The sequence below is a fragment of the Acartia tonsa genome, chromosome 10 (assembly GCF_053477335.1).
Source record: "Acartia tonsa isolate MP-2025a chromosome 10, ASM5347733v1, whole genome shotgun sequence".
Taxonomy (NCBI): Eukaryota; Metazoa; Arthropoda; class Copepoda; order Calanoida; family Acartiidae; genus Acartia; species Acartia tonsa.
In genome coordinates, this window is record NC_137269.1 from 2,403,224 (window position 1) to 2,424,689 (window position 21,466).

General features: G+C 32.5%; 1 protein-coding gene across 1 annotated transcript in view; it reads left to right on the top strand.

Annotated features, from left to right (window-relative positions):
- The window catches only part of LOC145330382 (uncharacterized), a 68,310-nt gene that overhangs the window by 31,381 nt on the left and 15,463 nt on the right, over positions 1–21,466 (top strand). Inside the window, exons 18-30 of the mRNA XM_080175020.1 lie at positions 3,034–3,157; positions 4,595–4,643; positions 6,404–6,461; positions 6,904–7,026; positions 7,928–8,026; positions 8,783–8,888; positions 10,014–10,075; positions 11,550–11,639; positions 11,904–11,995; positions 13,125–13,213; positions 13,772–13,910; positions 15,008–15,066; positions 15,426–15,570. Coding sequence (XP_080031146.1) covers positions 3,034–3,157; positions 4,595–4,643; positions 6,404–6,461; positions 6,904–7,026; positions 7,928–8,026; positions 8,783–8,888; positions 10,014–10,075; positions 11,550–11,639; positions 11,904–11,995; positions 13,125–13,213; positions 13,772–13,910; positions 15,008–15,066; positions 15,426–15,570 — 1,235 coding nt within the window. The remainder of the gene's footprint in view (positions 1–3,033; positions 3,158–4,594; positions 4,644–6,403; positions 6,462–6,903; positions 7,027–7,927; positions 8,027–8,782; positions 8,889–10,013; positions 10,076–11,549; positions 11,640–11,903; positions 11,996–13,124; positions 13,214–13,771; positions 13,911–15,007; positions 15,067–15,425; positions 15,571–21,466) is intronic.

Below are 21,466 nucleotides of genomic sequence, written 5' to 3' on the forward strand. Positions count from 1 at the left end.
AAGAACAAAAATAGTAAGATCTTTAATTTGACACCTTACTTTTAAAATTCTGTTGAGTAATTATTGAAAAAATCTATTTTTTTAACCTCGGTATAATAAAAACTTTAGACCTAAATATTTTCTCAAACAGACATAAAAAACATGGGTTCATATATACCATTAGAATCAGAAAAATATTACGAATCCATTGTAAGCAAAATTGAAAAAAATTAAAAAATTAAAAAATTACAGAAATGGCCAATTATTTTTTTTGTTCAGACAACACTATTGTCTTCCCTTTTTTACCCCCTCTTTACCCCCTCTTTACCCCCTTCCCATTTTTATACTCAATTGAAGAATTAAGACGTTGCCTGTACAACATAATATGATATTTTCATATAATTCCTTTTATTGTAGTTTATATACTATATTGTAAACTTTTTTTTTCAATTTTGCTTACAATGGATTCGTAATATTTTTCTGATTCTAATGGTATATATGAACCCATATTTTTTTATTTGTGAAATAATAAAATTAAGTTCAAAGTTTTTATTCTCGTGGGTTTAAAAAAATCGATTTTTTCAATAATTACCTGACAGAATTGAAAAAGTAGGGTGTCAAATTAAAGATCTTACTATTTTTGTTCATAATAACCATTTTCTTTCTTTTTTTTGTTGCATTTTAGTACCTTAAAATCGACTTAATTTTTTTTTTTTAAAACTTAAATTACTTAAAAAATAAGAGGTCTACAAAAAAACCGATTGCATATCTGAATTCTATGAAAAATTTTACATCTACTACTTACTAAAAGAACCGGCTAGCTATAAAAAAAATAGTTGATACACCTTCTTTGTAATTAAAGGTGGGCGAGAGATGGGCCATTTAAAGTCAATTGGATACTAATAAAAAACCTGTTTCTGGCTTTGTTATTGTATTTGGTTTTCAATAAAAAAATATTGCTTATTTTATCAATTTCTAAGTAACTATACATTGGATTAAAGCAGAATTATGTTAAAAGTCAGCTTAACTGTTAGGAAAAATCTAGAACTATGTGAAAAAGTTTAATTTTAGCTATAATGGGAGAAAAAAGCAATTTAATGCACATTTTATATAATACACAAAATTTCTTCCTTTCCCCGTACCTTATAAAAATCGTCGGAAAAAGCCGTTTTTTAAGCAAACAAAAGCGCGTTTTGCTTTATCTGTGAGATATTATGAATGAGATAATGTTAAGATTTGATATTAAGATGAGAAAAATTTACGTTCACAGTCCCTTTAAGTAGGATATTTTTCTTGTCTATTTTAAAAATGCAAATTAAACTTAGTTAACGAATATTTAATTAGCAAGAATAGTAATAAAATATTTCAATAACTACTTAAACCTTTTTGTGGCTATGTTATTTATTTAAACAGAAAATCTATTTTGTCAGAATTATAAAAATAATGAAATATTTTCAAACAAGCTTGCAAAATAAACGTAATTTTATTAAACTTCCTCACAGTTTTTAGAAGATATTGTTGTAAAATATTAATTATTAAAATAAAATCTTTAATTTACAATGTTTAAAACACCTAAAAGTAAATTCTAAGCAAAATTAGATTTATTCTCTAGATTTAGAGTAGCTGCGCTACTTAAAAAAACATCTAGTATTGAAACCTACAGCTGATCAAAAATCAATAGTCATAAATTGGTGGTTTACAGATATCTAAACATATATATACACTAAGAGATATAAGTTTTCCGGAATTTTAATGTAGGGAGTAGATTTGAAATCTGCATCAAATTTTAAGGATTTTTTATAAAATTCGTTTTTTGTAAAATTCTTTATCTAAAAGCGAAAATACATTTTAAGTTAATTAATTTTGACCAATAGGATAGGTGGATTTTAAACTACCTGCGCTCTAATTGGTTGAATGATGTACGACATCCAATCAGAGCGCAGATTTTTTAAATCCACCAATCACAGATGCCAAAATTAATTAACTTAATTTGTATTTCCGCTTTTAGATAAAGAATTATACAAAAAACGAATTTTATAAAAAATCCTTAAAATTTGATGCAGATTTCAAATCTACTCCCTACATTACAATTCCGGAAAACTTATATCTCTTAATATACACCTTACAGATTTTTTTTAAGATGGAATGTAAAGTATATTATACGAGATGTCATTTAGTCAAATTTTAAACAAAATAATTTTCATTAATTGATCAACAAAAAATAATGTTATAAATTTAAACTCACAAAGAGACTATTGTGTATTTTGATGATATGTTCTTTCTGCAATCTGATTCAAAACAAACTCTTTCTCTCATTCAAGTCAGGGATGAGTTTAGTACCAAAAAAAAAACCAAGTTGAAATACTTTTGATTTAATTTGATATTATTGTATAATATTTTCTTTTATATATAATTTAAGAAATATATTTATAAAATATTTACCTGTCATAAAGACGACATATAAAAACAACATCCTTATATGGAAATTAAAATTTTTTTTTCAAAATTTTCAAATTCATTTTATGCCTAAGAAGGGACGAGAAGGATTTGAAATTCAACATTAACTTGTTATTTTGCTTGTATATTTATCATATTTGTTTACAGTTTATTGGTAAAGTTTGGTAATACTTTATTTCGAGTCTATGCCATTGTGCCTCGATCGGGGCTCAACACGTAGCGCATCTGCTCGTCGCCGGGGGTGATAGGTTCGAATCTCGGGCCGACACCGCGTTAAAACTAAAGACGTTAAAAATAGTTCATACTGCTGTTATGTCAGGAATGCGACAAAAAATAGTAAGAGTAGGGGGAATGCCTTAGCCCATTACAGGCGCAACTCACTACCATGCACAGCTAGGACTTCTCAGACAAAAGTCGGGCAATCAAAGAGTTGGTTGTCTGATGGATGTTACTTAACCTAATATCCTTGGGTGTTAGGGTATCGCATCCCATTACACGTGGATGATGCTCTGGATTCTCTAGATGATCACATAAATCAAAGGAGAATCCCGCCCTTACAAGGTAATGGTAAAAAATTAGAGATAATTATATTTGTAGGATGATAAGTGTGCGAGGACTGTGTGAAGCTTCCATGTTTGATAGATCCTATTTCTATAATATTGGAGAGAATGGGCAGGCCATGTACTTTGGAGAGTTGTCATCTATAGTCATCTATGATGCTGTAAGTGCATATAATCAGGAAGGGAGGGGACATTGGACTGTAAATTATACTTGTACCCAAACTATTAGAAACACGTTCTTTCATTAGTTGGCTAAAAATATTTTGGTTACTTTAATTACAACTGGGTTGGTTACATAAAACTATCAAATTTTAAACTATTCAATTTTGTTTATAATAATTGGGGATCTACATCAATTTATCATCGATTGTCTTATCCCTAAAAATCAATGCTTTATTATAATACTAGCGGCTACTTCCCTAGAGGCCTATAAGAGGAGAGTCGAATTTTATAACCCAATTTTTTTTTTAGATTTTAAAAGAAAATTTTTTTAAAAAAATTATAGGCCAGTTCAAATTTAACCATTGGTCCATTACAATGTAAACTGGCCTTTCATTAGTCATTTTATTGTATGGCATTTTTTTGAGGCACTTTACGCTGTTTCTTTAAAAAGGATAGCTTAACTATTATGGATGTTGTCATCCTTGTTTATATTTCTAGGTTGCAGACAAGTGATTATGGTATGATAGGAAGAATAATACAAGTGTGGCTACTTCAGTATCTCCTCTAGGATAGCTACACTACTATGGATGGTGTCATGCTTGTTTATATTTCTAGGTTGCAGACAAGTGATTATGGTATGATAGGAAGGATAATACAAGTGTGGCTACTTCAGTATCTCCTCTAGGATATCTACACTACTATGTATGTTGTCATCCTTGTTTATATTTCTAGGTTGCAGACAAGTGGTTATGGTATGATAGGAAGGATAATACAAGTGTAGCTACCTCTGTATCTCCTCTAGGATAGCCTTGCTACTTATAGATGTTGTCATCCTTGTTTATATTTCTAGGTTGCAGACAAGTGGTTATGGTATGATAGGAAGGATAATACAAGTGTGGGTACTTCAGTATCTCCTCTAGGATAGCTTCACTACTTATGTATGTTGTCATCCTTGTTTCTAATTCTAGGTTGCAGACAAGTGGTTATGGTATGATAGGAAAGATAATACAAGTGTAGCTACTTCTGTATCTCCTCTAGGATAGCCTCACTTCTATGTATGTTGTCATCCTTGTTTATATTTCTAGGTTGCAGACAAGTGGTTATGGTATGATAGGAAGGATAATACAAGTGTAGCTACTTCTGTATCTCCTCTAGGATAGCCTCACTTCTATGTATGTTGTCATCCTTGTTTATATTTCTAGGTTGAAGACAAGTGGTTATGGTATGATAGGAAGGATAATACAAGTGTAGCTACTTCAGTATCTCCTCTAGGATAGCCTCACTTCTATGTATGTTGTCATCCTTGTTTCTAATTCTAGGTTGCAGACAAGTGGTTATGGTATGATAGGAAGGATAATACAAGTGTGGCTACTTCAGTATCTCCTCTAGGATAGCCTCACTTCTATGTATGTTGTCATCCTTGTTTATATTTCTAGGTTGCAGACAAGTGGTTATGGTATGATAGGAAGGATAATACAAGTGTGGGTACTTCAGTATCTCCTCTAGGATAGCTTCACTACTTATGTATGTTGTCATCCTTGTTTCTAATTCTAGGTTGCAGACAAGTGGTTATGGTATGATAGGAAAGATAATACAAGTGTAGCTACTTCTGTATCTCCTCTAGGATAGCCTCACTTCTATGTATGTTGTCATCCTTGTTTATATTTCTAGGTTGCAGACAAGTGGTTATGGTATGATAGGAAGGATAATACAAGTGTAGCTACTTCTGTATCTCCTCTAGGATAGCCTCACTTCTATGTATGTTGTCATCCTTGTTTATATTTCTAGGTTGAAGACAAGTGGTTATGGTATGATAGGAAGGATAATACAAGTGTAGCTACTTCAGTATCTCCTCTAGGATAGCCTCACTTCTATGTATGTTGTCATCCTTGTTTCTAATTCTAGGTTGAAGACAAGTGGTTATGGTATGATAGGAAGGATAATACAAGTGTGGCTACTTCAGTATCTCCTCTAGGATAGCCTCACTTCTATGTATGTTGTCATCCTTGTTTATATTTCTAGGTTGCAGACAAGTGGTTATGGTATGATAGGAAGGATAATACAAGTGTGGGTACTTCAGTATCTCCTCTAGGATAGCTTCACTACTTATGTATGTTGTCATCCTTGTTTCTAATTCTAGGTTGCAGACAAGTGGTTATGGTATGATAGGAAAGATAATACAAGTGTAGCTACTTCTGTATCTCCTCTAGGATAGCCTCACTTCTATGTATGTTGTCATCCTTGTTTATATTTCTAGGTTGCAGACAAGTGGTTATGGTATGATAGGAAGGATAATACAAGTGTAGCTACTTCTGTATCTCCTCTAGGATAGCCTCACTTCTTATAGATGTTGTCATCCTTGTTTATATTTCTAGGTTGAAGACAAGTGGTTATGGTATGATAGGAAGGATAATACAAGTGTAGCTACTTCAGTATCTCCTCTAGGATAGCCTCACTTCTATGTATGTTGTCATCCTTGTTTCTAATTCTAGGTTGCAGACAAGTGGTTATGGTATGATAGGAAGGATAATACAAGTGTGGGTACTTCAGTATCTCCTCTAGGATAGCTTCACTACTTATGTATGTTGTCATCCTTGTTTCTAATTCTAGGTTGCAGACAAGTGGTTATGGTATGATAGGAAGGATAATACAAGTGTGGCTACTTCAGTATCTCCTCTAGGATAGCCTCACTTCTATGTATGTTGTCATCCTTGTTTATATTTCTAGGTTGAAGACAAGTGGTTATGGTATGATAGGAAGGATAATACAAGTGTAGCTACTTCAGTATCTCCTCTAGGATAGCCTCACTTCTATGTATGTTGTCATCCTTGTTTCTAATTCTAGGTTGCAGACAAGTGGCTATTGTATGATAGGAAGGATAATACAAGTGTGGGTACTTCAGTATCTCCTCTAGGATAGCTTCACTACTTATGTATGTTGTCATCCTTGTTTCTAATTCTAGGTTGCAGACAAGTGGTTATGGTATGATAGGAAGGATAATACAAGTGTGGCTACTTCAGTATCTCCTCTAGGATAGCCTCACTTCTATGTATGTTGTCATCCTTGTTTATATTTCTAGGTTGAAGACAAGTGGTTATGGTATGATAGGAAGGATAATACAAGTGTAGCTACTTCAGTATCTCCTCTAGGATAGCCTCACTTCTATGTATGTTGTCATCCTTGTTTCTAATTCTAGGTTGCAGACAAGTGGTTATGGTATGATAGAAAGGATAATACAAGTGTAGCTACTTCTGTATCCCCAAAAGACAGCCTACTACTTGGTGTAAACAACTTTGAATTCAAGTAAGATATTTGGAATCCATGGGGACTTGATGTAAGTGATGGGGAGGAGTTATTTTCAACCCTCTAATTTAAATCTTAGTATCAAATAAAAAAATGGATCACAGAACATACTTTTTTTATATTGATATAATGAGGGCGTTTTCTATACCTGTATGGGCATATATCTTCGGTGCTCTACCCATTACCCAATATAATATAACCTATCTTACCTAAAGTAACAAACAAACTAAAAACTACCCTCCTTTCTTTTCAATTTATTTAAAGGTGTAGTGGGAGAGGGGTTGTGTCTTATAAATGCTAACAGTAATTTTTCAAAAAATTTACTCCCTTTTATTATCTCCTCTCTAAAGAATTTTTCTAGAAACATTTTTGATGATACGACTGCCTTAGAGCATATTATATCATTTTTAAGGACCAAACTCTATTGTATTTTTTATCATAGGGATGTGAACTATGATGCTTGTTACAAAGAGGGTGTCCCCACACTGAAGAAAATAAAGTTTACAACATGTGTAGCTAATCAGTTTACCTGTAATGATGGGGAATGCATTGACATTGAACAAAGGTAAAACATTTGAATTTAACAACTGTTAAGGGCAAATATTATATGGACTCAAAATTTAGGTGCAATTCTATACTTTTAGAATATCTATGCAAAATTTATTTACATAAAATTATGTTCAGTTATCCAGGTTTTAAGCTATAAACAGACTTATACAAATGAATATGTCAATATCTTTAAGTTATTTATAATCTATGGAATGGCATGGTTTTTTTGAGCTCATATCATATTCAACCTTTATTCGCCCTTTAAGGAAAATACGTGAAAAAATATTACCCCTTGTATATGGTATCAACATAGATAATCTAGAGATACCATCCCTAAATCAGCAAATAGGTAATAGTTAAAGAAAATAAGCTAGAACAAGGATGACAACATCCATAAAAGCGAAGCACTGAAACGGTAGGACAAACGGACATTAACACTTGTATAGTGTCAGAGCTGAATAATCATAATATAAATGTATAAGAGTCAAAGCAAAATTGTAAGTAAATTTGTTGAAAACGGCTTGATTCAGGATAATGTTTATGGACATACTCACATTTTTAGGACTTGATTATAGAGTTGCTTCGCTTATTACATTATACTTTGTTGTCCCAGGAATCAATATACCAAAAATCAGATCAATCGGATAATTAGATCACATAAAAATTAGTTATTAAAAAAGTAAAAAAAACCAACATGTTTAAAATGAACTTACGGACATTCTGGTAATGATTATAGAGTTGCTACGCCTTCTAAATTGTATCTAACTACTACAGGAATCACCGTGCAAAGTTTGGAATCGATTGGACAATTCTAACATGCCTAAATTAACGAAAAAAGCTGTCCGTTACGGACGTACGGACGGACCGACCCTAATTATAGAAAAGCTTTGCTTCCAAAAATGCGCCTCTTTATTTAGATGCGACCAGACCTCTAACTGCCAGGATGAATCAGACGAAGATGACTGTAGGATGATATTTCAGAAGGATAATTACAAGAAAACTGTGGCTCCATTCAGGTGCAGTTATATTCAATTTCAATTGTTTGTAGCAAAATTGTTGTATATAAAATGAAAATTTTAAACATTCGAAGGAAAAAGGAAATTAGAATTATCAAGCGTACGCAGTCATTCGTCATGTTAGAAGGTTGGCGCAAATTTCAGATCTCAGATTTGGCGATTTGAGAAAATTAATCTTTATATTATAGCGAACTAAATAATCTAGCAAGCATTACTTTCATCATATAGATAAAAATAGTAAATCAAATAGCTAAAACGGAGATCTGAAATTTGTTTTATCCTTCCAACTTGACGCATGACGGCGTTCGACCGCGAGAAATGGCATTATTTGGTCCACTATCCAAAATTCAACCCTTTTAATACCTAGCTTAGCCATTTTTTGCAAATTACAAAAAACATAATAACTGTTTTAAAAAAACATACATGAATAAAAATTGAATATTTTGATGTTGCATTATTTCAATTGTTTTATGTTACGAAGGGGAAGGTATGTTGTGCTAAAATTCCGTAAAAGTATGAGTTTTAGGGCTAAAAAACAGTTGTAGAACGATAATATTCACTAAATATGAGTATTCCTTATTGAATAGAACCATAAACAAAACTTTTTATTTATTTATATTTTGTGAATATTATCGTTCTACTACTTTTTTAAGCCTTAAACTCACACCTTTACGGAATTTTAGGACAACCTACCTCCCCTTTTTCATATAAATCCAATTTTCTAAAATCTTTGCATACATTATTCTAATTTGGTAGATACAATGCTACATCTAAGAAGAACATACCAGTGAATGTGAACATTTCCATGGCTATCAAAGATATGCTCAAGATTGAAGAAATTGATCATATTTTTACTCTCAAGGTATTATGTACAAAATTTCTTAAAAACTGAAACTCCCCCTATCTTGCAGTTAAGTAAAAAATACGGGAGAGGGGTTTGTTTGTTTGTTTATTAGGTTAGAAGATGATTAAAGTACCTCCACAGATTATGACGTCATGTGATAGAATAGCCAATGAGAGGCCAGCAAAAAAATTACCATTGGTCAATTACAGTGTATAATGGCCTCTCATTGGCTATTCTATCTTATGACGTCATAATCTGTGGAAGTACATTGGTCAATTACAGTGTATAATGGCCTATCATTGGCTATTCTATCGTATGACGTCATAATCTGGAGAGGGACTTTAATTATCTTCATTAGGTATGGTTATATTGGGTACTTAATAGTCCCTAAGTTTTAGGGCACCTCAGGTAAAGGCCTATAAGGGTCCCCCCCCCCCCCCCCCCACCGCACCTTGCAGTATTTAGGCATAGGCTACAAACCTTATTTTTAATTTTGTTTCATTAAAAATGAGGAAAGGGCTTAATGCTTGACAAGCACTTTAAAAGGAAAGTACAAAAAAATATAAGGAACTATTATGGGATTCTGCTAATAGGAAAAGTAGGTGAATGTTTTAGCCCATAAACATTTGCAACAAATAGTTATTTATCGCAACGTATTAGAGACAGCTTTCGGGGGATAATTGAATGAAAAATTATCGGATTAAAACCAGTTTTGTTAGCCCCGGAGAGGGCAAAGGCCTTAGCTAACAAAACTGGTATTAATGTTATGATTTTAATTTTATCATTAATGGAAAATTGTCCGTAGTATGATGCTATACATTATTTTTCAGCCTGGCTGAGGACCGGTTTAAATCCAGCGGATATTAATCAGTTTCTAAGCCATACTATAAATAACATTTTAAGTTAGGATTTTGTTATAGGTGAGGTAATATAAATTGCTTCCTAACTTATTGAGGATTAGGATTTATATTTCATTTTAAAAGATACAATTAATGAAGCTTTACAAAGTGTGTCAAAAGAACACTCGCGTGACGTCATAAAAATGAGGAACGCAAGGGGAAGTGGGAAAGGAAATTCATAAAAAAGAGATTGATAATCCCTCATTTGTATGACGTAACACGGCTGACAAATTGTTTTATTTAGTACACTATGATCATGGAGTGGTATGACTTTAGGTTAACTTACTACAATCTCAAGAAAACCAGGCAAGCTTTTTCCTTACGCCCCTAGCATCTAGGGGCTCTGTATTTCAAGCACTAGGAAATGGCAACAAAATGGCCTAAAACAATCCCAAGAAATAAATCAGGAAATAAAATAGCCTAAAACCATCCTGGAAAAATATTTGAAGATTACTTCAAAAGGAGAACCAAATCAGTTCAGCGGTTAGTGAAATCCTTTGTTACAGAGAAAAAAAAAGCTTATTACTTATAGGATTACCTACCAAAGTTACTCTACAATTGACTGTTGGTCTTTTATGGATGAAATTTTATTTGGCCGCTATTAGGGATAGATATCTGAAGATTGGCATCTATTCTGTAACCCAATTATAACTGTCTAATTTAATTTGCAATTTAATTGATTTTACTACTTCTATTATATAAAATGAAAAGTATAATAAATTTAATTTCTTGTATTCATTCGAAACCGATTAATATCCAATGGATTAGAACCGGTTCTCATCCATACGAAAAAATTATATCTAGCATAGTATTATATCCAGTTTTGTACAAATATAAAAACGTACAATCATAAGATTAAAACCAATTGTTTTAAAACTAATTTTAGTCCATATCAGACATGCTATTATATTTCTTGTGAAGTTTCCTATGAATTAAAAGCATCTAATCTTTTAATCCAAATGTCTGCCAGCCTATGTGCCTGTTCTTCATATCTTTGAACATTAGTTTCAATTTCTATGTTTTACTACAGTAGGATTTGGTCATCCTTGTTTAAATAAATGTATATAATTTTTTTTTGGGGGGGGGGCAATTTCTCTCAATGTACCTATCGAGCACTGTCCGCCCCCCCCCCCCTTCCCACCCCCTTATAAATATAAAATTAGGAGTTTTTTTTGCATATGCAGTGGCCCTCACCCTTCTAGGCTACCCAGTACTAAAAACAACCTAATCTAACAAGCAACAAAAAAACTGTTAGCCTCTCCCCGACCTTGTTTTACCAAAATAAGGAGGTTCTTTGCTCAATAAGACACTTTGAGGGAAACAGCCATGTAATATTTTGTTTCAAAGAACGTGTCCTAACTTTTGTGATTTTGTTTTAACCCATTCGTGACGAGCTCCCAAAGTTTAAAGTTTTTTTTCACCGTGTTCAAAAAAATATATTTTTTCATTAATTACTCAACAGAATTCAAAAAGTAAGATATCGAATTAAAAATCTTATGTTTTTGTTCATTAAGACAATTTTCTTCTTTTTTTGGTTGCATTTTAGTACCTTAAAACTAACTTAATTTTTAAAATCTTAAATTACTTCAAAAATATGAGGTCTACAATAAAAAAAATCTACTGCATATCTAAATTCTATGGATCATTTTACTTCTACTACTTACTAAAAGCACCGACTTGCTATTTTTGAGAAAAAAAATTTTTGAGAAAAAAAATTTTTGAGAAAAGTTAGAACACGTTCTTTGTAAAATATTATTTCAAAAAAATTTTATTTTGTTAGGTCAGCCAATTCCCTCGCTTCATATGAGATTGAGAGAATTTGGATTCCATTTATTGTATTTGAGAATACGGAAAATAATGAAGCCACTATGTAAGTCATTTTTTTAATAGATACTCTATAATTCTCTTTGTCTGTCCTTCCATCCATCAGTCAGTCAATAACGCTTAGGAGTCGTGATTTTTGAAGTTGCTATTCAAGATAAATGGCCGATTTTTTGTTAAGATTATCTATACCCATGAGCATCTAGTATGTAATTTACTGTAATTTAAAAGCACAACATGTAGAATTTGTCGTAATAATTAACTTCTTTTTTTTGCAAAAATGACGACCACTTTTCATTTTTTTTATTTTCAGTGGCAGTAAAAATACAGAAGTAACTATTACAAGAGAGGGAGATTTTACCATCAGCCCAACTGATTTCATGGAGGAAATCAATATTTTCAAGGGTACAAAGAGGGTCATTTTTTCGCGCAATTCGGAAAAGTTGGCTTTTGGGTTGTAGTCAAATGCCCTTATTAAGTCAAATTATTCTTAATTATAACCAATTGTATATAAAGAGTGTGCAAAAAAATGCGGACCTTTTTAAAAATAAAATTGCGCGGCTTGTGTTAATTGTAAAAAATTTTATGCGTACTGTTAGAACCGCCATGAACTCTATTTTTTGGAAATATAAGAACAATTTCTGTGCTACAAATAATCTAGAAGCTAGGTGGAAAAATGTCAAGTTTTAAGTCAATTGGGACATTTTATCACATAGCTCCCTAACTGTATGCATATGAAATGGTCCATAATTAAGAACAGTTTGACTTAATAAGAGCATGTGACTACGACCAAACACCCAACTTTACGGAATTACGCACAAAGAAATTACTCTCTTATGTTATTTTGTAATAGTATTGAAGCTAATCTTCATACATACATTGTCTGACCGTCGGTTACAAAAATTAAATGTGATTTACTCAGCTTTTATTAGAGATAGGCAGCCATATTTTTAAAAGATTTTACTAACCAATAAACATTGACTTTGGAAACTTTTTTGTGGATATTTAGCAGACCAATGCCCATCCAGAGTATTATTTACTTTGTTTGTTTGTTTGTAAGACGGCTGCGGGAGGCCCTAGGCATGCGGTGCCATAACTATGCAGTGTGTATATCTGCGGTGTCATAACTCTGTCGTATCTATTCTTACGGTACCCTAAGTTGGCGGAGCTACTGTAGAGATATAGGCACTTGAGAGAAACTACCTTAATGGATGGTATAATGCTTGTTTAAAAGTTATTTTTTCGGATTTTGTGTCATAAATACAACTGTACCAATTCAGAGGTGGATTCTTTGCTCGTCTAAGAGCTTAGTGGGGCAAAATTGTTTTTTGTGAAAAATCTACAAAAATTAAATAATATCTTATGTTAATAACCCTTCTATGATCTTGTTTAATTTGTGTAGATTTTAATGTGATTTTGGTGGATTTTTTTACGAAAACAATTTTGCCCCATTAAGCGATTAGTGGGACAAAATTTATTAAAGAATCCACCTCAGGTTTTCATCAAATGCATATTAATTTAATCCTGTAAATAGGTGAAGATAACAGAGTGACCTTCCAAGAAGTGTACACCAAGACATTCAAATGTGAATACCAGCTTCAACTTTATCCATTTGATACTCAGGTTTCATTTTTGAAGATTTGTAGTAGCAAAGCTAATCTATAATTCATTTTGTCTGTCCGTTAGTCGATCCTTCAGAGTGACCTTCCAAGAAGTATACACCAAGACATTCAAATGTGAATATTAGCTTCAACTTTATCCGTTTGATACTCAGGTTTCATTTTTGAACATTTAATAGCTAAGCTACTCTATATTTTAATTTGTCTGTCCGCCAGTCATTCTTTCCATAACGCTATTGGAAACTTGAGATTTTCTTGGCTATTATTGAATATAGTCAGCTGAATTTCCATATGATCTATGCATCTATTTTATATTTTGTTTTGTCCGTCTGTTAGTCGTCCATACTGGAAAAGACATAAACATAATTTCTTACAGGTTTCGTGATTTATTTGAGTTTTTGCATAGCGTATATCTTTTCAAACTTATCATATGAGATATATCACACTTTGTCTGTTTGTCCATTCCATTATTTTTTGGATGCTTTGCTACATATGGACGTTGTAATCCTTGTTAATTAAATATTTGATTTTTTATCATATATGTACTACAACTGTACTTTAGACATGTACTGCAATGATGGTGGTGCGCGAGCTGGAATGGTCCTCCATGGTCATACAGCCTGATAAGATTGTCATGGAGGGGGAGACTGTTCTCACCCAGTATATTATACCATACTGGTCCCTGACTTATACAAATGAAAGTAAGCATGTTATTTTTCAAACAAATATGCATGCAAGGACTGAAAACACTCTTTATCATCGCTAGATTTTCTAGCTAGCTTCACCTTTCACAATTACTATGACAAACGCCAGTTTTTCCAAATTTTAGCAATGATCACAAGCGAGCCCACCTCTGGTCACTTGCTTACAAATGAAAGTAAGCATGTTATTTTTCAAACATAGAACCCGTTTGACCAAATTTTAGCGATGATCGCCAGCGAACCCACTCTGGTCTCTTACTTATATAAATGAAAGTAAGCACGTTATTTTTTAAACAGAGTACCCTTTCAAGGATTGAAAACACTCTTTATTATCGCTAGTTTTTCAAGCAAGAATCACCATTTCTACGACAATTACCGGTTTTCAATGGCCCATTTGACAGAATTTCAGCGATGATTAAAAGCGAGCTTTTAAAACATATTAAGAACCCACCTCTGGTCTCCTACTTATACTAATGAAAGTAAGCATGTTATTTGTTGCCCTTTCACAAAGTGGCCTGTTGATGACTGAAAGTACCCCATCTCCCTATTTTGAAATCATTTGATAAGATTGTCATGGAGGGGAAAACTGTTCTCACCCAGTATATTATACCATACTGGTCTCTTACTTATACAAATGAAAGTAAGCATGTTAATTTTCAAACAAAGTATCCTGTTAAGGACTAAAAACACTCATTATTATTGCTTGTTTCACATACGATCGCTGGTTTTCAAGAATTTTTGTCTGAATTTTTGGCAGTGGTCGATGGGGCGATTGGGGGCATATGCCAATTTCTATATTTTTATGCCTCTACAGGTAACTGGGGGCACTTGATAGTGGGGTATTTTTAACCTGCTTTTTTAATTTTTGTCTATAATAAGGAGTAAAATTATTTTTATTAGTAGAATTGCTTTTATCAGGGGGCGATTTCTCTTGGAAGGGTTGAGTTACCCTCCCCTAAAATAGTTTCTAAACCTATAGTAAACTTCAATGAAAAGGAGAACGTTATTGTCCAGCAGTTAGCGAGATTTTTAAATACAAACAGACATATTACATTTATATAAGCATTCTCTTAAAACAATGTGAATGTTTATTTTAGCTGATCCTAACCAAGGAATCAAGATGACAATAATCCTGAAAAGAAGAATTATAAATGAGGTAAACATCCTGTTCTTTAAAGTAGTGAGGTCTTTTTTGTCTGTTGCTACTGAATTTTTAAAAATCTACGGGTGATCATTTTATGTTACAGGCCTATTCAACCCAGATAGATTTGACGAATGAGGGAGGGGGGGCATTGGAATGGAAACTTTACTTGTCCCAAAAGTATGTTAACCTTATTCGTTGGATTAAATTCTTGGGTACTTTATTTAATTTTTGATAGGTTAGTTTCGCAATAATAGTGTCTAAACTATCTAATCTACAAAAGGTGTTTCTTATTAATCTTCACTGGGGCTGTATATCAATTTATTGTTCTTGTCTCATCCCTTAAGGTTCTTTAATCATTGTTTACTGTTCAGATCATGACAACCTACCTGCCCACAATTCTAATCCTGATAATTGTCTATGTGACAAACTTCTTCAAAGCCTTCTTCTTTGAAGCTGTAGTAACAGTGAACCTGACTGCTTTACTTGTCCTTACAACTTTGTTCATTAGTGTCTCAGGTATTATTTAAAAATCATTATAATAAAGTAACAGGGCGTCTGTCTGTTTGTTTGTCTGTCTGTGTGTTTGTATATTTGTACCAAAGGATCTTGCTAACCGCTGAACCAATCAGGTTCTCCTTTACAGGGTAGCTTATCATAGGTCCTGGGAAGGGTATATAACTATTTTCAGGGAGGGTACCCAAGAGACATCACCCCAAGAACTAAATTCAAAATGGGGGTTACCCCCCCCCCAAAAAAAAAAAAAATGAGTAGCTACTAGTCATTTCTAAAGAAATAACCCATCCAAATGTCAGAAGATCTTATTTTAGAATATTGACAGGGACTAAAGAAACATTTGAAAACCACTATCTATCAATTTGACACAATACAATCTGTCCCGATTTCGTATTACTTTTGAGGAACATGATTGCAGTTACGTCATATTTTTCTATCCCGAAAAAGGGAAGGGGGGAAGAAAATCTCTTTAAAAGAGATGGGGAATTCTCCCATCTCTTTTTTCTTCCCCCCTTCCCTTTTTTTCTTTCCCCCTTCCTTTTTTGGGAAAGAAAAATATGACGTAACTGCAATCATGTTCCTCAAAAGTAATACAAAATCGGGACAGATTGTATTGTGTCATCAATTTGAGTTTGGAGATTTTAGCAACAATTTTTGTCTAGCTGACCTGCTTTATACCAAAAATATGCGCCAAAATCGATTTTTCTTCTAAAAAAAACATAAACACAAAAAAATCCACGAACGAATTTTCATCATAGTATAAAAATATACATACAATATATAGATTACCCGTCTGACCTGATTTTTCCATCAAATCTAAAAAGGAACATTTCTAGCAGACAAAAGAACACCACCGAGAAGCAAGCCTAATTTTTTTTTATAAGAATCTACCTCTGTTTGAAGCTTTCACATTTTATAAATTTACGACAAAATTTTTGGGTTAATTAAGTCTGATTCAGCAAAGCTTTGTACTAAGAAATTTTACTATTTACAGCTGACTTTTATCTATGTTTGAAATGAAAATAACATACATTCGTAATAAAATGTGTACACAATTTCAACCAATGAAATCTCTTGAATGTTCCTTAAGGATTCTAGTATTGGTGGAATCAGACATTATGTCTCTTAGGTAATCTCTTCTCTAGTATAGATTAAAAGATTTACAATTAAACAACCCTTTGAATAACTAAAACTTAAGCTCTAATGTTAATTGCCTTAACATATTGAATATTAGACAAAAAAAACAGTAAGATATGTAAAAATAATCATTAAAGCTACTTTTCTTTTCATCTATTGTTTCTGTATTTCCTGGGTATTATGTATATTTTAATTTTAATACTATTGTGAATAAAAATTCAAAGATCAGATTAAACACTAGCGCACTGAGCGTTTTTGGCAGATACAATGGACGGTTTCACTAAGTTCTAACTATAGAGAAGCTTAACTTCAATCCCCAATAACACAGGGTTATATACAAGTACATTTATACAATAACAAAACAATACTGATACAAATATTTATAGAATTAGGATTGGTAAAGATAGATAACAATGGATTTCTTCCCTTTATATATTTTGGGGAAGGTATGGCAAATATCAAAACTATAATTACATTTCTCGTTTTCATTCAAAACCGATTAATATCCGGTGGATTAGAACCGGTTCTCAGCCATACGAAAAAAATTATGTCTAGCATTGTATCATATCCAGTTTTCTACAAAAATAAAAACTGGTTTTAATCATATAATTGTGCATTTCATAACTGGGGAAAGCTGTTTATAATTCAATGCGAGAAATAACTATTAAAGTATTTAATACGAGCATTACTGTATCCAATTGGAATACAGGGATGATATTCCTTACAATATGATTTACTGGTGTCTCATTGGTTATTGATTGGCGGCAATTTGTAATAATTTTTCTCGTATTCATTTGAATCCGGTGGATAGGAACCGGTTCTCATCCATACAAGAAAATTATGTCTAGCATCGTATTATAAACGGCTTTCTACGAATATAAAAATGTACAATCATAAGATTAAAACCAATTTTTTAGCCCATGCCTTCAGCACCGCGATGCTAAGAAACTGCTTTTAATATTACAATTGTACATTCTAATTATATCCGCGGAAAGCTGTTTATAATACGATGTGAGAAATAACTATTACAACATTATCATTGATGTTAATGTGAAAAAGTGTAATAACATTTAACAAGATGGACAAATACAAAATTGTTTTAAAAATTATCCATGTGACGTCATAAAAATGAGGGAGATGAGAGGAGAAGTGGCACATGCTATGACGGCACATGGATCATTTTTGACACAATTTGGTCTTTGTCAACAAGGTGTTGCAGACAAATGTACAAACATATAGACAAACTTTTTGGATATCATAATTTAAGATTTCTCAAAGACATACACATGACAAGAAAGCAATAAAACAAACTTTAAAATTAGTGGAAGAAGTTAATAAGTAAATGCCTTTTGCACAAAAAAATTCTGTAAACTATCCCAGATCCTATATGAAGCTTTCTTAGGAAGGAAGGGCTACAATGTTAAAAATATTTTTTGTGAGGTTGGGATTTGTTCTTTAGAAATTAAACTTCATCGCCTAGAAACAAAATTAATAGTTTATTTTCCGCAGAAAGTTAGGTTGCCAGTAACTGATTACATTATCACAATAAAAACAACACCAATTTTCATAGTCAAAATGGTTCAAAAAGTTATATGTAACTTTGCATTGTTCTGAGAGTACTGTTCTATCACGAGGCCAGAAAACTTTCAAAATTTTCATATAGTAAAATGTCATATTAAAATGAATATATTTTTTTGTTATTAAAGCTGGAGGCTTCATATTATGGGTATTGGGTCTACTTGTGTCAGTCTTAAACAGTTAGAGCACTGTATTTCTTGCAGGCTTCCTTTAATTAATGTCAACTGCAGTCATGTCTTTTGATTCACTAACAATACGGTAAAAAGGTAACTGCTTTAGAGCTTCTTTGTTGGTTGTCTCTGTCTCTTCTTCCACACCTAAAGAACAGAAAAGAACATTAAAGTCATTATATTTACACACAAAAAGAAAATTAATTTAGTGATTAGGGAAAATTACCATTATAAACTTTAGAATTAATTGGGCTTAAAAAATAATCCTTCCTGTTCTATCTGAAATAAGAACCAACAATTAAAAAATAATGATGTTTGAAATGAAAGCAATAGAAAATGATATTATTCTTTTTGTTTTAGAACTTTTTCATCTTATAAGTTTACCCAAACCCTTATCTTGAATACATATATCCGTTAAAGAAAAGTAAAATTTCAATAGTGGGGTGCTATCTATAGATTAAGACTATTACTGGTTAACCCTTTACACTCAGGCCCCTTGCCGCACCTTAATCGGTCGGGGGGGGGGGGGCGTTCAACGCCCCCCCCCCATATTATCTCAGTTCCTATTAGAGCTAGAGCGCTAAATTTTGTTGTGCAAGTCCTCTGTTTGATAATGAATTTCCGACCTTTTATAAATCTAAGTCAATTTTTGCTTCCTTCACCCTTTTATTTAACAACCTTTGTTTTTAGGTCTTTTTTACTTAAAAATTTCAAACGGCTGTAATTTTCTTAATTTTGAAGCTAGAAGAACAATTTTTTTCCAGAAAATGTTTATCTTTATGTAAATTTTACATTAGAAATATCAAAATATAAATTTCAGCTGCTGCAGCTGTACTTGGCAGCTGCCAGCCGCCGCAGTCGGCGGGAAAACGGCGGCGAATCTTTATGAAATTTTAATACGTTATGTAGACATGTAAAAAAAAAGCTAAAGTTTAAAATTTGAAGTCTCTAAGTCAAAAATTGCGGCCACATGATTCTTTTAAAGATTTCTGAGCTGGATCTTTAAATCGTTTTTATGGTGCGCTGAATCGGGGCGATTCAGAGGTGAACCGTAGGTGCGCTGGTGGTGAGCCACAGCGCACCTATAAAACATTGATTTTTAAAAGATTTTCGGCGCGGTGTTTTTAGATCACTTGTGCACTCACTAAAATATCGATCCGCGCCAGTACAACTTTATTACTTAAGGCGTGTCAGTAAGGTATTTTATATAAAATGCCATGTCAGTATGGTATTTTATGTAAAACATTAATATATAATTTATTTTAAAAATAACTATAAAAATGTTTTCTCGATAGTTTTGCAATAAAATATTAAAGTAATTAAAAAAATTTCCATTTATTACATATGATTCACCCCGATTTGAACCGGCAATGCCACTCAGTGAGTGGCATTGGTGCGCCGGTACCGCGCCACTGCCTGATCCAAATCGCCCATGCAAATTCGATTTAAAGATTGGTATTTAACAATTTGATGGTGCGCTGAATGAATCGCCCTGGTTTAAATCACCTATAAACGATTTAAAGATCAAGCTCTGGAGACCTGGAGGATCAGGACCTGCAGGATCATACCTGGAACCTGAAAGTGACTTGAACACCTGTATTTCATATAAGGATGTACTACTAGAGGATATTTTAGTATTTTGGTATGATAAAATGCTTTGTTTTAGTCAAAAAAATAGTTTTGCTCTTTACCTGGATGACCCTGCCAAGTTTGCTGGCATCCTATACCCGCCAGGATGGAGATATTCAAAAAATTCCAACTCTCAGTTATGTGTCATACCCATACCTAAAAAGTCACGCAGTTTGGGCTCTTTATCTTTTACACACAGAAAATGAGATAGAAAAAACCGGAAGGGGGGCGTTCAACGCCCTCCCCCCCAACTGTTAAGGGTTATGTTATGACACTGCAAGTTATACAATCAAAATTAATAAAAGTTTTGAGCCAAGGAATAAGATAACATAGTTATTAAAATTTGGGTATAACTTATAGTTAAAAGATTTTGGGTAACAGTATAATTTACTTCACCATAAATCGCATACAGTTTCATTTTTTTACATTACAAAAATATTGGAGAATAGTTATTTATCACATTGTATTATAAACAGCTTACTGTGGATATAAAATGTATAATTGTAGAAAACTGAATATAATACAATACTATACATAACTTTTCAGTATGGCTGAGAACCAGTACTAATCCATCGGATAATAACCAGTTTCAAAGCAATGCTGGAAAAAATATTTTTCTATTAAGCCTTTTCATTAAACTTCACTATAATAATTATGTTATGGCACATTAATCCTTACCTTTCTGTACATTGTTTTCTTCCTTTTTCTCATGATTTATAATTACTTCAATGTCTTTAGATTCTTTAGGCAAAACCTTAATGTTTTTGAAAGACTCCTCATCATTTTTGATAATAGTTGATTTTTTGGTCATATTAGCCTTTTTAAGAACCTTTATATTTTTTCTTGAATTTCTTATTTTAACCTTTTTATCAATTTCATTAACAAATTGTTTACTTGGATTATTTGAGGTATCAATTTTTTCATTTCCAGAGAGTTCTTTGTCAACTGTATTAGGGAATTTAAAATATACTTTTCTTTCAGTTTTATCTAAGTCTATTTTAGATTTTTCAGCAATTTGATTACCCCTTAGAATATCACTTAAGTCTTTTTGTATGCTATCTACTTCATTTTCAGAAAAATCTGCTGTCATATCTCCATTTTCACTACTTTTCTCATCATTGGATATTTCATTTGTAAAATTTTCATTAATGCCTTGAGAACCAATATAAATGCCAATGTGATCATCTTTTTCTTTATTGTTTTCTTCACTAAACATATGGTGAATACTGCTAAAATTATTGCCTACAATATTTAGACCTTCATTTGTTGTAGTTTTAGGCAGAGTGTTAGGACCAACAAAAATTCCATATGAATTCATCGCAAAACTTGTTGACTCATTGTCTAATGACTCTGGAAAGCCTTTAAAAGTAACAATTCTCACAAAG